The sequence below is a fragment of the Talpa occidentalis genome, unplaced genomic scaffold (assembly GCF_014898055.3).
Source record: "Talpa occidentalis isolate TD23 unplaced genomic scaffold, MPIMG_talOcc4v2.1 talOcc4.14, whole genome shotgun sequence".
In the NCBI taxonomy this organism is placed as follows: Eukaryota; Metazoa; Chordata; class Mammalia; order Eulipotyphla; family Talpidae; genus Talpa; species Talpa occidentalis.
This window is the reverse complement of record NW_023601433.1, coordinates 24,940,748-24,955,637: the sequence shown is the minus strand read 5'-3', so window position 1 is coordinate 24,955,637 and position 14,890 is coordinate 24,940,748. Positions and strand designations below refer to the sequence as shown.

General features: G+C 38.8%; 1 protein-coding gene across 1 annotated transcript in view; it reads right to left on the bottom strand.

The window, feature by feature from the left end:
• The window catches only part of LOC119243990 (uncharacterized), a 61,217-nt gene that overhangs the window by 39,311 nt on the left and 7,016 nt on the right, over positions 1-14,890 (bottom strand). Inside the window, exons 5-10 of the mRNA XM_054694645.1 lie at positions 12,041-12,184; positions 10,006-10,146; positions 7,112-7,255; positions 5,069-5,212; positions 3,029-3,172; positions 1,002-1,142 (exon numbers count right to left, since the gene is read on the bottom strand). Coding sequence (XP_054550620.1) covers positions 1,002-1,142; positions 3,029-3,172; positions 5,069-5,212; positions 7,112-7,255; positions 10,006-10,146; positions 12,041-12,184 — 858 coding nt within the window. The remainder of the gene's footprint in view (positions 1-1,001; positions 1,143-3,028; positions 3,173-5,068; positions 5,213-7,111; positions 7,256-10,005; positions 10,147-12,040; positions 12,185-14,890) is intronic.

Below are 14,890 nucleotides of genomic sequence, written 5' to 3'. Positions count from 1 at the left end.
ATGGGACCAAAGATCCTGGGAAACCTCCATTTGTCCGTAGGTAATGGGCTTTGATAAGAAACAGGAAAAATAGACTGAGGTCAAAAAATGAGAAATGGGAGGGAGAAACCTGGTAAGTGAGCTGTCCCACTGAAATGAACCGAGCTTACATTCAAATGAAAATATTATGTGGTGGGAGAATGATTGCCATCGAGGCAGAAATTGCCCATGGGTCTAAAGAGATATGTGTTGTTATCATAGAGTGAAAAATCCTTGTAGCCTTTAGAAAGCAAGTTTGGACCATGCATGAGTGGGATCCTTACTGTTGAAAGTTGAAGAGTGAAAACAGGAGAGAATCAGAATAGACAGTACTGTAAGCCTTCAAGAGCTCATGGGATACAGTGGTGAGACATGGTTCTTCGTGTTTGAATAGTTGCAAATACATTACAATGATTATCTGGTATTTCTGTAATAGTCTACTTCTTTTCGAACCACTTGCTTGTGAAACAAAATAGTAAAACAACTTGCAGTTATATTGAAAAAAAAAAAAGACAAACCCTATGATCATATATTGAGTGTTTCCTTTTATTGACCTGAATTTATTTACTGAATTTATGAATTGATGATGGATAGATATTAAAGTATTTATCGCACTAGGTCTCCTTCACAGTCACTAATATAAAGAACTAGAAATCTGAAAAAAAAGCAGAATAAACGAAAGAAGCACAAGGGGTTGGGAGGAGAATGAAATAGGGATGGGGCCTAATGTCCGTCATACAGCATTATGAGGCATTAGTGGTGGGTGTCAAGCGCAGCATTCACCCGATGAATTGTGAACATATCCCTAAAGCACACACAGGCTTGGAAAACTACACTCCCAGGATGAAGTGACAAAAACACAATGATCTACATCGTTCAACTTTCAGCACTGTTTGCCTATAATAGAGACTTTTTTTTGCTAGGACTGACAAAAGCAATCACAGCTCATTGTCCTTGAACCTTAAAGGAAGAGTTGTTTTTACCTTGTGCCGTTCTTATCTGGATCATGTCTCCCGCCAACTACATTCACTGGAATCACAACAGGCTTCGTACTGGCTACCAACGCAGATTCTGGTAAAGACGCTGAATCACGTTGGGTTGTCTTCTTCCCTGTGTCCGTAAGCCTACCATGAAAGAAGAAACCATGTAAACTTCCTGCTTTCCAATATAAAGGGTAATGAAAGAACTATTACAAATCCCAACATTATCCACCTGCATTCACTGATATATTCTTAAAACCGTGATTAAGAAATAGCCATAAGCTAGGAGAATACTCATTGCTTCAAAGCCACATGTACAATTATGACACAATGTGATAGTAAAGAGTACATTTTTGACATGCTGGGAGGCTTTACACAGGTGGTATAAGAGATACAGCAGGTCACCAAAGGTACTGGTGGAGAAACCACACTATATAGACAATGGACCGTAAACAGTATGATAGGGCACATCACATCTCTGTGTTTCCTAAGCACACATCTCTGTGTTTCCTCCGTGTTTGAAAGGGAAAGAACAATAACTGAGAGTTCAGTGCACACAGAAAGTTTAAAACATATTCAATGCCACACTGAAAATCTGAGTTCAATGTGGAAAACAAATGCTGTTTAGACAAGAGACTAATTATTCAATGGGTACTGTTCTTTGGCCTTTGTATATTTTAATGTAAAAATGAGCACCTAATTGAACTTGTACTGGGAATACATATTAGAAGGTCTCTGATAAATTCTCATGGGCGAAAAAGATTTACTTTAAAATATTCACTACATGTATCTTGCAGTGACATCAGGGTCATATGCACGTAAGATGTACCTCATCAGTTTCACCTGCCACGAACCTCAAAATGGCATCACCCATAGACAAAAACAAAAGTTGTCTTTCTGATCTCAGTGATCCAGTACCATATACCCGGAGAGAGGACCGAGAGCAGGTGCAGTGAACACATGTCAGGAATTAAGGTAAGGCTGGCAGCGCACATGCAACTTTGCATATACAAGGAGGGAAGAGACATGGGGCCAAAGATCCTGGGAAACCTCAATTTGTCTGTAGGTAAAGGGCTTTGGGAAGAAATAGGAAAAATAGACTGAGGTCAAAAAACGAGAAATGGGAGGGAGAAACCTGGTAAGTGAGCTCTCCCACTGAAATTAACAGAGCCTAAACTCAAATGTAAATATTATGTGGTGGGAGAATGATTGCCATCGAGGCAGACATTGCCCATGGGTCTAAAGAGATATGTGTTATTATCATAGAGTGAAAAATCCTTGTAGCCTTTAGAAAGCAAATTTGGACCATGCATGAGTGGGACCCTTACTGTTGGAAGTTCGAGAGTGAAAACATGAGAGAATCGGAATAGAGAGTTCTATAAGCTGTCAAGAGCTCATGGGACACAATGGCGAGACATGGTTCTTCTTGTTGGAATAGTTGCAAATGCATTACAATGAATATGTGGTATTTCTGTAACAGTCTACTTCTTTTCTAACGACTTGCTTGTGAAACAAAACGGTGAAAAACTTGCAGTAATTTTGAAAAAAAAAAAATACAACCAAACCCTATGATCATATATTGAGTGTGTTTCCTTTTATTGACTTGAATCTATTGACTGAATTTATGAATCCATAATGGATATTAAAGTATTTATTGCACTAGGTCTCCTTCACAGTCACTAAGCTAAGGATAGAAATCTGAAAAAAAAATTGCAGAATAAACGACTGAAGCACAAGGGCTTGGGAGGAGAATGAAATAGGGATGGGTCCTAACGTCCGTCATACAACATTATGAGGCCTTAGTGGTGGGTGCCAAAAACATCATTCATCCGATGAGTTGTGAACATATCCACTAAAGCACACTCAGGCTTGGAAAACTACACTCCCAGGATGAAGTGACAAAAACACAACGATCTACATCGTTCAACTTTCAGCATTGTTTGCCTATAATAGAGACTTTTTTTTGCTTGAACTGACAAAAGCAATCACATCTCATTGTCCTTGAACCTTAAAGGAAGAGTTGTTTTTACCTTGTGCCATTTTTATCTGGTTCATGTTTCCCGCCGACTACATTCACTGGAATCAAAACAGGCTTCGTACTGGCTACAAACGCAGATTCTGGAAAAGACGCTGAATCACATTGGATTGTCTTCTTCCCTGTGTCTGTGAGCCTACTTTGAAAGATGAAACCTTGTAAACCTTGTGTTTTCTAAGATAAAGTGTAATGAAACAACTTTTACAACATCCCAACATTATCCATCTGCATTCACTGATATATTCTTAAAACAAACCGTGATGAAGAAATAACCATAAGCAGGGAGAACGCTCCTTGCTTCAAAGCCACATGTACAATTATGACACAATGTGATAGTAAAGACTACATTTTTGACATGCTAGGAGGTTTCACACAGGTTGTATAAGAAATACAGCAAGTCACCAAAGGCACTGGTGGAGAAACCACACTACATAGACAATGGATCATAAACAGTATGATTGGCACCTGCATCTCTGTGTTTCCTAAGCACACATCTCTGTGTTTCCTCTGTGTCTGAAAGGGGAAGAACAATAAGTGAGAGTTCAGTGCACAGAGAAAGTTTAAAAGATATTCAATGCAACACTGAAAATCTGAGTTCACTGTTGAAATCTACAGCTGCTTAGACAAGAGACTAATTATTCAATGGGTACTGTTCTTTGGCCTTAGTATTTTTTAATGTAAAAATGAGCACCTAATTGAACTTGTACTGGGAATATATATTAGAAGGTCTCTGATAAATTCTAATGGGTGAAAAAGATTTACTTTAAATTATTCACTACATGTATCTAGCAGTGACATCGGGGTCATATGCACTTAAGATGTACGTCATCATTTCCCCTGCCACGAACCTAAAAAATGGCATCACCCATAGACAAAAGCAAAAGTTGTCTTTCTGATCAGTGATCCAGTACCATATACTCGGAGAGAGGAACCAGAGAGGTGCAGTGAACACATGTCAGGAATTAAGGTAAGGCCAGCAGCGTAAATGCAACTTTGGACATCTATCATATTCAAGGAGGTAGAAGTCATGGGGTCAAAGATCCTTGGAAACCTGAATTTGTCTGTAGGTAATGGGCTTTGAGAAGAAATAGGAAAAACGGACTGAGGTCAAAAAGCGAGAAATGCGAGGGAAAAACCTGGTAAGTGAGCTCTCCCACTGAAGTTAACAGAGCCCAACTCAAATGAAAATATTATGTGGTGGGAGAATGATTGCCATCGAGACAGACATTGCACATCGGTCTAAAGGGATATGTGAAGTTATCACAGAGTGAAAAATCCTTGTACCCTTTAGAAAGCAAGTTTGGACCATGCATGAGTGGGACCCTGACTGTTGAAAGTTCAAGAGTGAAAATAGGAGAGAATGGGAATAGACAGTGCTGTAAGCCTTCAAGAGCTAATGGGATGCAATGGCGAGACATGGTTCTTCTTGTTTGAATAGTTGCAAATACATTATAATGATTATCTGGTATTTCTGTAATACTCTACTTCTTTTCTAACCACTTGCATGTGAAACAAAATGGTAACAACTTGCAGTTATATTGAAAAAAAAATACAACCAAACCCTATGATCATATATTGAGTGTGTTTCCTTTTATTGACTTGAATCTATTTATTGAATTTATAAATCGATGATGGATAGATATTAAAGTATTTATTGCAATAGGTCTCCTTCACAGTCACTAAGCTACAGAAGTAGAAATCTGAAAAAAAAAAAAAATGCAGAATAAACGACCTAAGCACATGGGGTTGGGAGGAGAATGAAATAGGGATGGGGCCTAACGTCCATCGTACAGCATATGAGGCATTTGCGGTGGGTGTCAAGCACAGCATTCACCCGATGAGGTGTGAACATATACCCTAAAGCACTCACATGCTTGGAAAACTACACTGCCTCGATGAAGTGACAAAAATACAATGATCTTCATCATTCAACTTTCAGCAGTGTTTCCCTATAATAGAGACTTTTTTTTGCTTGGACTGACAAAAGCAATAACAGCTCATTGTCCTTGAACCTTAAAGGAAGTGTTGTTTTTACCTTGTGCCATTCTTAACTGGTTCATATCTCCAGCCGACTGCATTCACTGGAATCACAACAGGCTTCGTACTGGCTACAAACGTAGATTCTGATAAAGACGCTGAATCACGTTGGGTTTTCTTCTTCCCTGCGTCCGTAAGCCTACTTTGAAAGAAGAAATCATGTAAACCTCGTGTTTACTAAGATAAAGTGTAATGAAAAAACTTTTACAACATCCCAACATTATCCACCTGCATTCAGTTATATTCTTAAAACTGTGATGAAGAAATAACCATTAGCAAGGAGAATACTCCTTGCTTCAAAGCCACATGTACAATTATGACACATTGTGATAGTAAAGAGTACATTTTTGACATGCTGGGAGGCTTCACACAGGTGGTATAAGAAATACAGCAGATCACCAAAGGCACTGGTGGAGAAACCACTCTACATAGACAATCGATCGTATACAGTATGATTGGCACTTCACATCTCTGTGTTTCCTAAGTACACATACCTGTGTTTCCTCTGTGTTTGAAAGGGAAAGAACAATAACTGAGAGTTCAGTGCACCCAGAAATTTTAAAACATATTCAATGCCACACTGAAAATCTGAGTTCACTGTGCAAAACTACTGCTGCTTAGACAAGAGACTAATTATTCAATGGGTACTGTTCTTTGGCCTTTGTATTGTTAATGTCAAAATGAGCACCTAATTGAACTTGTACTGGGAATATATATTAGAACATCTCTGATAAATTCTCATGGGTAAAAAAGATTTACTTTTAAAACCTTCACTACAGGTATCTTGCAGTGACATCAGGGTCATATGCACGTAAGATGTACCTCATCATTTCCCCTGCCACGAACCTCAAAATGGCATCACCCATAGACAAAAACAAAAGTTGTCTTTCTGATCTCAGTGATCCAGTACCATATACTCGGAGAGAGGACCCAGAGCAGGTGCAGTGAACACATGTGAGTAATTAAGGTACGGCCGGCAGCGCACATGCAACTATGGGCATCTATCATATTCAAGGAAGTAAAATTTATGGGGCCAAAGATCCTGGGAAACCTCAATTTGTCCGTAGGTAATGGGCTTTGAGAAGAAATAGGAAAAACAGACTGAGGTCAAAAAATGAGAAATGGGATGGAGAAACCTGGTAAGTGAGCTCTCCCACTGAAATTAACAGAGCCTAAAGTCAAATGAAAATATTACGTGGTGGGAGAATGACTGCCATCGAGGCAGACATTGCCCATGGGTCTAAAGAGATATGTGTTGTTATCATAGAGTGAAAAATCCTTGTAGCCTTTAGAAAGCAAGTTTGGACCATGCATGAGTTGGACCCTTACTGTTGGAAGTTCAAGAGTGAAAACAGGAGAGAATTGGAATAGAGAGTTCTATAAGCCGTCAAGAGCTCATGGGACACAATGGCGAGACATGGTTCTTCTTGTTGGAATAGTGGCAAATACATTACAATGAATATGTGGTATTTCTGTAACAGTCTACTTCTTTTCTAACGACTTGATTGTGAAAGAAAATGGTTAAAAACTTGCAGTTATTTTGAAAAAAAAATTACAACCAAACCCTATGATCATATATTGAGTGTGTTTCCTTTTATTGACTTGAATCTATTGACTGAATTTATGAATCCATAATGGATAGATATAAAAGTATTTATTGCACTAGGTCTCCTTCACAGTCACTAAGCTAAGGAACTAGAAATCTGAAAAAAAAAAAAAAATTGCAGAATAAATGACTGAAGCACAAGGGTTTGGGAGGAGAATGAAATAGGGATGGGGCCTAACGTCCATCATACAACATTATGAGGCCTTAGTGGTGGGTGCCAAGCACATCATTCACCCGATGAGTTGTGAACATATCCCCTAAAGCACAAATAGGCTTGGAAAACTACACTCCCAGGATGAAGTGACAAAAACACAATGGCCTATATCATTCAACTTTCAGCACTGTTTGCCTATAATAGAGACCTTTTTTGGCTTGGACTGACAAAAGCAATCACAGCTCATTGTCGTTGAACCTTAAAGGAAGAGTTGTTTTTACCTTGTGCCATTTTTATCTGGTTCATGTCTCCCGCCGACTACATTCACTGGAATCACAACAGGCTTCGTACTGGCTACAAATGCAGATTCTGGTAAAGACGCTGAACCACGTTGGGTTGTCTTCTTCCCTGTGTCCGTAAGCCTACTTTGAAAGAAGAAACCAAGTAAACCTCGATTTTCTGAGATAAAGTGTAATGAAAGAACTATTACAACATCTCAACATTATCCACCTGCATTCACTGATATATTCTTAAAATTGTGATGAAGAAATAACCATAGGCAAGCAGAATACTCCTTGCTTCAAAGCCACATGTACAATTATGACACAATGTGATAGTAAAGAGTACATTTCTGACATGCTGGGAGGCTTCACACAGGTGGTATAAGAAATAGAGCTGTTGGCCATTTGCATTTCCTCTTCAGAGAAGTTTCTTTTTAGCTTTTCTGGCCATTTTTTGACAACAGACATGTGAAAAAATGTTCAACAACACTTGTAATCAGGGAAATGCAAATCAAAACTACCATGAGATACCATCTTACACCAGTGAGAATGGCACATATGAAAAAAACTAGCAACAACAAATGTTGGCGAGGTTGTGGAGAAACAGGAACTCTTCTACACTGTTGGTGGGAGTGCAAACTGGTCCAACCACTATGGATAGCTGTGTGGAGATTTCTGGACCTACTAAACATAGAGCTTCCATATGATCCAGAAATTCCACTCCTAGGTATTTACCCAAAGGACACAGAAACATCAATTCCAAAGAACACCTGCACCCCTATGTTTATAGCAGCACTATTTACAATAGCTAAGCTTTGGAAACAACCCAAAAGCCCAAAAATAGATGACTGTATCAAGAAGATGTGGTACATATATACCAAGGAATATTACTCAGCATTCAAAAAAGATAAACACATGCAATTTGCAGCAACATGGATGGCGCTGGAAGGGATCATGCTCAGCGAAATAAGCCCAAAGAAAAAGAAAAATACCGGATGGTCTCACTCATAGCAGGAATCTAGAAAACTTAAATAAGGGACCAGGAAAATGAATAAGTATAAGAATGTGAAAATCAAAATCCACAAAAAACTATGAACCACAGACACTTTTTGGGGGTGGGGGGCAGGAGGGGAGGGATTGGGGTCAGAATGGGGTTGTTGCAATTGTATGGGGGAATATAAAAATTAAATTTATTATGTTAAAAAAATAAAAAATAAAAAGCAAAAAAAAAAAAAGAAAAAAGAAATAGAGCTGGTCACCAAAGGCACCGTTGGAGACACCACTCTACATAGACGATGGATCGTAAACAGTATGATTGGCACATCACATCTCTGTGTTTCCTAAGCATACATCTCTGTGTTTCCTCTGTGTTTGAAAGGGAAAGAGAAATAACTGAGAGTTCAGTGCACCCGGAAATTTTAAGACATATTCAATGCCACTCTGAAAATCTGAGTTCACTGTGGAAAACTACTGCTGCTTAGACAAGAGACTAATTATTCAATGGGTACTGTTCTTTGGCCTTTGTATTTTTTAATGTAAAAATGAGCACCTAATTAAAATTGTACTGGGAATATATATTAGAAGGTCTCTGATAAATTCACATGGGTGAAAAAGATTTACGTTTAAATATTCACTACGTGTATCTTGCAGTGATAGCAGGGTCATATGGACGTAAGATGTACCTCATCAGTCACGAAACTGCCACGAATCTTAAAATGGCATCACCCATAGACAAAAACAAAAGATGTCTTTCTGATCTCAGTGATCCAGTGCCAAATACACGGAGAGAGGACCAAGAGCAGGTGCAGTGAACACATGTCAGGAATTAAGGAAAGGCCGGCAGCGTACATGAAACTTTGGGCATCTATCAAATTCAAGGAGGGAAAAGTCATGGGACCAAAGATCCTGGGAAACCTCCATTTGTCCGTAGGTAATGGGCTTTGATAAGAAACAGGAAAAATAGACTGAGGTCAAAAAATGAGAAATGGGAGGGAGAAACCTGGTAAGTGAGCTGTCCCACTGAAATGAACCGAGCTTACATTCAAATGAAAATATTATGTGGTGGGAGAATGATTGCCATCGAGGCAGAAATTGCCCATGGGTCTAAAGAGATATGTGTTGTTATCATAGAGTGAAAAATCCTTGTAGCCTTTAGAAAGCAAGTTTGGACCATGCATGAGTGGGATCCTTACTGTTGAAAGTTGAAGAGTGAAAACAGGAGAGAATCAGAATAGACAGTACTGTAAGCCTTCAAGAGCTCATGGGATACAGTGGTGAGACATGGTTCTTCGTGTTTGAATAGTTGCAAATACATTACAATGATTATCTGGTATTTCTGTAATAGTCTACTTCTTTTCGAACCACTTGCTTGTGAAACAAAATAGTAAAACAACTTGCAGTTATATTGAAAAAAAAAAAAAGACAAACCCTATTATCATATATTGAGTGTTTCCTTTTATTGACCTGAATTTATTTACTGAATTTATGAATTGATGATGGATAGATATTAAAGTATTTATCGCACTAGGTCTCCTTCACAGTCACTAATATAAAGAACTAGAAATCTGAAAAAAAAAGCAGAATAAACGAAAGAAGCACAAGGGGTTGGGAGGAGAATGAAATAGGGATGGGGCCTAATGTCCGTCATACAGCATTATGAGGCATTAGTGGTGGGTGTCAAGCGCAGCATTCACCCGATGAATTGTGAACATATCCCCTAAAGCACACACAGGCTTGGAAAACTACACTCCCAGGATGAAGTGACAAAAACACAATGATCTACATCGTTCAACTTTCAGCACTGTTTGCCTATAATAGAGACTTTTTTTTGCTAGGACTGACAAAAGCAATCACAGCTCATTGTCCTTGAACCTTAAAGGAAGAGTTGTTTTTACCTTGTGCCGTTCTTATCTGGATCATGTCTCCCGCCAACTATATTCACTGGAATCACAACAGGCTTCGTACTGGCTACCAACGCAGATTCTGGTAAAGATGCTGAATCACGTTGGGTTGTCTTCTTCCCTGTGTCCGTAAGCCTACCATGAAAGAAGAAACCATGTAAACTTCCTGCTTTCCAATATAAAGGGTAATGAAAGAACTATTACAAATCCCAACATTATCCACCTGCATTCACTGATATATTCTTAAAACCGTGATTAAGAAATAGCCATAAGCTAGGAGAATACTCATTGCTTCAAAGCCACATGTACAATTATGACACAATGTGATAGTAAAGAGTACATTTTTGACATGCTGGGAGGCTTTACACAGGTGGTATAAGAGATACAGCAGGTCACCAAAGGTACTGGTGGAGAAACCACACTATATAGACAATGGACCGTAAACAGTATGATAGGGCACATCACATCTCTGTGTTTCCTAAGCACACATCTCTGTGTTTCCTCCGTGTTTGAAAGGGAAAGAACAATAACTGAGAGTTCAGTGCACACAGAAAGTTTAAAACATATTCAATGCCACACTGAAAATCTGAGTTCAATGTGGAAAACAAATGCTGTTTAGACAAGAGACTAATTATTCAATGGGTACTGTTCTTTGGCCTTTGTATATTTTAATGTAAAAATGAGCACCTAATTGAACTTGTACTGGGAATACATATTAGAAGGTCTCTGATAAATTCTCATGGGTGAAAAAGATTTACTTTAAAATATTCACTACATGTATCTTGCAGTGACATCAGGGTCATATGCACATAAGATGTACCTCATCAGTTTCACCTGCCACGAACCTCAAAATGGCATCACCCATAGACAAAAACAAAAGTTGTCTTTCTGATCTCAGTGATCCAGTACCATATACCCGGAGAGAGGACCGAGAGCAGGTGCAGTGAACACATGTCAGGAATTAAGGTAAGGCTGGCAGCGCACATGCAACTTTGGGCATCTATCATATACAAGGAGGGAAGAGTCATGGGGCCAAAGATCCTGGGAAACCTCAATTTGTCTGTAGGTAAAGGGCTTTGGGAAGAAATAGGAAAAATAGACTGAGGTCAAAAAACGAGAAATGGGAGGGAGAAACCTGGTAAGTGAGCTCTCCCACTGAAATTAACAGAGCCTAAACTCAAATGTAAATATTATGTGGTGGGAGAATGATTGCCATCGAGGCAGACATTGCCCATGGGTCTAAAGAGATATGTGTTGTTATCATAGAGTGAAAAATCCTTGTAGCCTTTAGAAAGCAAGTTTGGACCATGCATGAGTGGGACCCTTACTGTTGAAAGTTCGAGAGTGAAAACATGAGAGAATCGGAATAGAGAGTTCTATAAGCTGTCAAGAGCTCATGGGACACAATGGCGAGACATGGTTCTTCTTGTTGGAATAGTTGCAAATGCATTACAATGAATATGTGATATTTCTGTAACAGTCTACTTCTTTTCTAACGACTTGCTTGTGAAACAAAACGGTGAAAAACTTGCAGTAATTTTGAAAAAAAAAAAACAACCAAACCCTATGATCATATATTGAGTGTGTTTCCTTTTATTGACTTGAATCTATTTACTGAATTTATGAATCCATAATGGATATTAAAGTATTTATTGCACTAGGTCTCCTTCACAGTCACTAAGCTAAGGATAGAAATCTGAAAAAAAAAATTGCAGAATAAACGACTGAAGCACAAGGGTTTGGGAGGAGAATGAAATAGGGATGGGGCCTAACGTCCATCATACAACATTATGAGGCCTTAGTGGTGGGTGCCAAGCACATCATTCACCCGATGAGTTGTGAACATATCCACTAAAGCACACTCAGGCTTGGAAAACTACACTCCCAGGATGAAGTGACAAAAACACAACGATCTACATCGTTCAACTTTCAGCATTGTTTGCCTATAATAGAGACTTTTTTTTGCTTGAACTGACAAAAGCAATCACATCTCATTGTCCTTGAACCTTAAAGGAAGAGTTGTTTTTACCTTGTGCCATTTTTATCTGGTTCATGTTTCCCGCCGACTACATTCACTGGAATCAAAACAGGCTTCGTACTGGCTACAAACGCAGATTCTGGAAAAGACGCTGAATCACGTTGGGTTGTCTTCTTTCCTGTGTCCGTAAGCCTACTTTGTAAGAAGAAACCATGTAAACCTCGATTTTCTGAGATAAAGTGTAATGAAAGAACTATTACAACATCCCAACATTATCCACCTGCATTCACTGATATATTCTTAAAACTGTGATGAAGAAATAACCATAAGCAAGCAGAATACTCCTTGCTTCAAAGCCACATGTACAATTATGACACAATGTGATAGTAAAGAGTACATTTCTGACATGCTGGGAGGCTTCACACAGGTGGTATAAGAAATAGAGCTGTTGGCCATTTGCATTTCCTCTTCAAAGAAGTTTCTTTTTAGCTTTTCTGGCCATTTTTTGACAACAGACATATGAAAAAATGTTCAACAACACTTGTAATCAGGGAAATGCAAATCAAAACTACCATGAGATACCATCTTACACCAGTGAGAATGGCACATATGAAAAAAACTAGCAACAACAAATGTTGGCGAGGTTGTGGAGAAAAAGGATCTCTTCTGCACTGTTGGTGGGAGTGCAAACTGGTCCAACCACTATGGAGAGCTGTGTGGAGATTTCTGGACCTACTAAACATTGAGCTTCCATATGATCCAGAAATTCCACTCCTAAGTATTTACCCAAAGGACACAGAAACATCAATTCCAAAGAACACCTGCACCCCTATCTTTATAGCAGCACTATTTACAATAGCTAAGCTTTGGAAACAACCCAAAAGCCCAAAAATAGATGACTGTATCAAGAAGATGTGGTACATATATACCATGGAATATTACTCAGCATTCAAAAAAGATAAATGCATGCAATTTGCAGCAACATGGATGGCGCTGAAAGGGATCATGCTCAGTGAAAAAAGCCAAAAAGAAAAAGAAAAATACCGGATGGTCTCACTCATAGCAGGAATCTAGAAAACTTAAATAAGGGACCAGGAAAATGAATAACTATAAGAATGTGAAAATCAAAATCCAAAAAAACTATGAACCAGAGACACTTTTTGGGGGTTGGGGTGCGGGATGGGAGGGATTGGGGTCAGAATGGGGGGGTTGCTATTGTATGGGGGAATATAAAAATAAAATTTATTATGTTAAAAAAAATAAAAATAAAAACCAAAAAAAAAAAAAAAAAGAAACAGAGCTGGTCACCAAAGGCACCGTTGGAGCCACCAATCTACATAGACGATGGATCGAAAACAGTATGATTGGCACATCACATCTCTGTGTTTCCTAAGCACACATCTCTGTGTTTCCTCTGTGTTTGAAAGGGAAAGAACAATAACTGAGAGTTCAGTGCACCCGGAAATTTTAAGACATATTCAATGCCACTCTGAAAATCTGAGTTCACTGTGGAAAACTACTGCTGCTTAGACAAGAGACTAATTATTCAATGGGTACTGTTCTTTGGCCTTTGTATTTTTTAATGTAAAAATGAGCACCTAATTGAACTTGTACTGGGAATATATATTAGAAGGTCTCTGATAAATTCTCATGGGTGAAAAAGATTTGTGTTTAAATATTCACTACATGTATCTTGCAGTGATATCAGGGTCATATGGACGTAAGACGTAGCTCATCAGTCTCCCTGCCACGAACCTTAAAATTGCATCACCCATAGACAAATACGAAAGATGTCTTTCTGATCTCAGTTTTCCAGTGCCAAATACACGGCGAGAGGACCAAGAGCAGGTGCAGTGAACACATGACAGGAATTAAGGAAAGGCCGGCAGCGTACATGAAACTTTGGGCATCTATCATATTCAAGGAGGGAAAAGACATGGGACCAAAGATCCTGGAAAACCTCAATTTGTCTGTAGGTAATGGGCTTTGATAAGAAATAGGAAAAATAGACTGAGGTCAAAAACTGAGAAATGGGAGGGAGAAACCTGGTAAGAGAGCTCTCCCACTGAAATTAACAGAGCCTAAACTCAAATGAAAATATTATGTGGTGGGAGAATGATTGCCATCGAGGCAGACATTGCCCATGGGTCTAAAGAGATATGTGTTGTTATCATAGAGTGAAAAATCCTTGTAGCCTTTAGAAAGCAAGTTTGGACCATGCATGAGTGGGACCCTTACTGTTGAAAGTTCAAGAGTGAAAACAGGAGAGAATCGGAATAGAGAGTCTGTAAGCCTTCAGAGCTCATGGGACACAATGGCGAGACATGGTTCTTCTTGTTCGAAAACTGGCAAATACATAACAATGATTATGTGGTTTTTCTGTAATAGTCTACTTCTTTTCTAACCACTTGCATGTGAAACAAAATGGTTAACAACCTGCAGTTATATTGAAAAAAAAAAAAAAAAAACAACCAAACCCTATGATCATATATTGAGTGTGTTTCCTTTTATTGACTTGATTCTATTTACTGAATTTATGAATCGATGATGGATAGATATTAAAGTATTTATTGCACTAGGTCTCCTTCACAGTCACTAAGCTAAGGAACTAGAAATCTGAAAAAAAATGCAGAATAAACGACTGAAGCACAAGGGTTGGGAGGAGAATAAAATAGAGTTGGGGCCTAACGTCCCTCGTATAGCATTATGAGGCATTAGTGGTGGGTGTCAAGCACAGCATTCACCCGATGAGGAGTAAACATATCCCTGAAAGCATACACAGTCTTGGAACTACACTGCCTGGATGAAGTGACAAAAACACAATGATCTACATCATTCAACTTTCAGCAGTGTTTGCCTATAACAGAGACTTTTATTTGCTTGGACCAACGAAAGCAATCA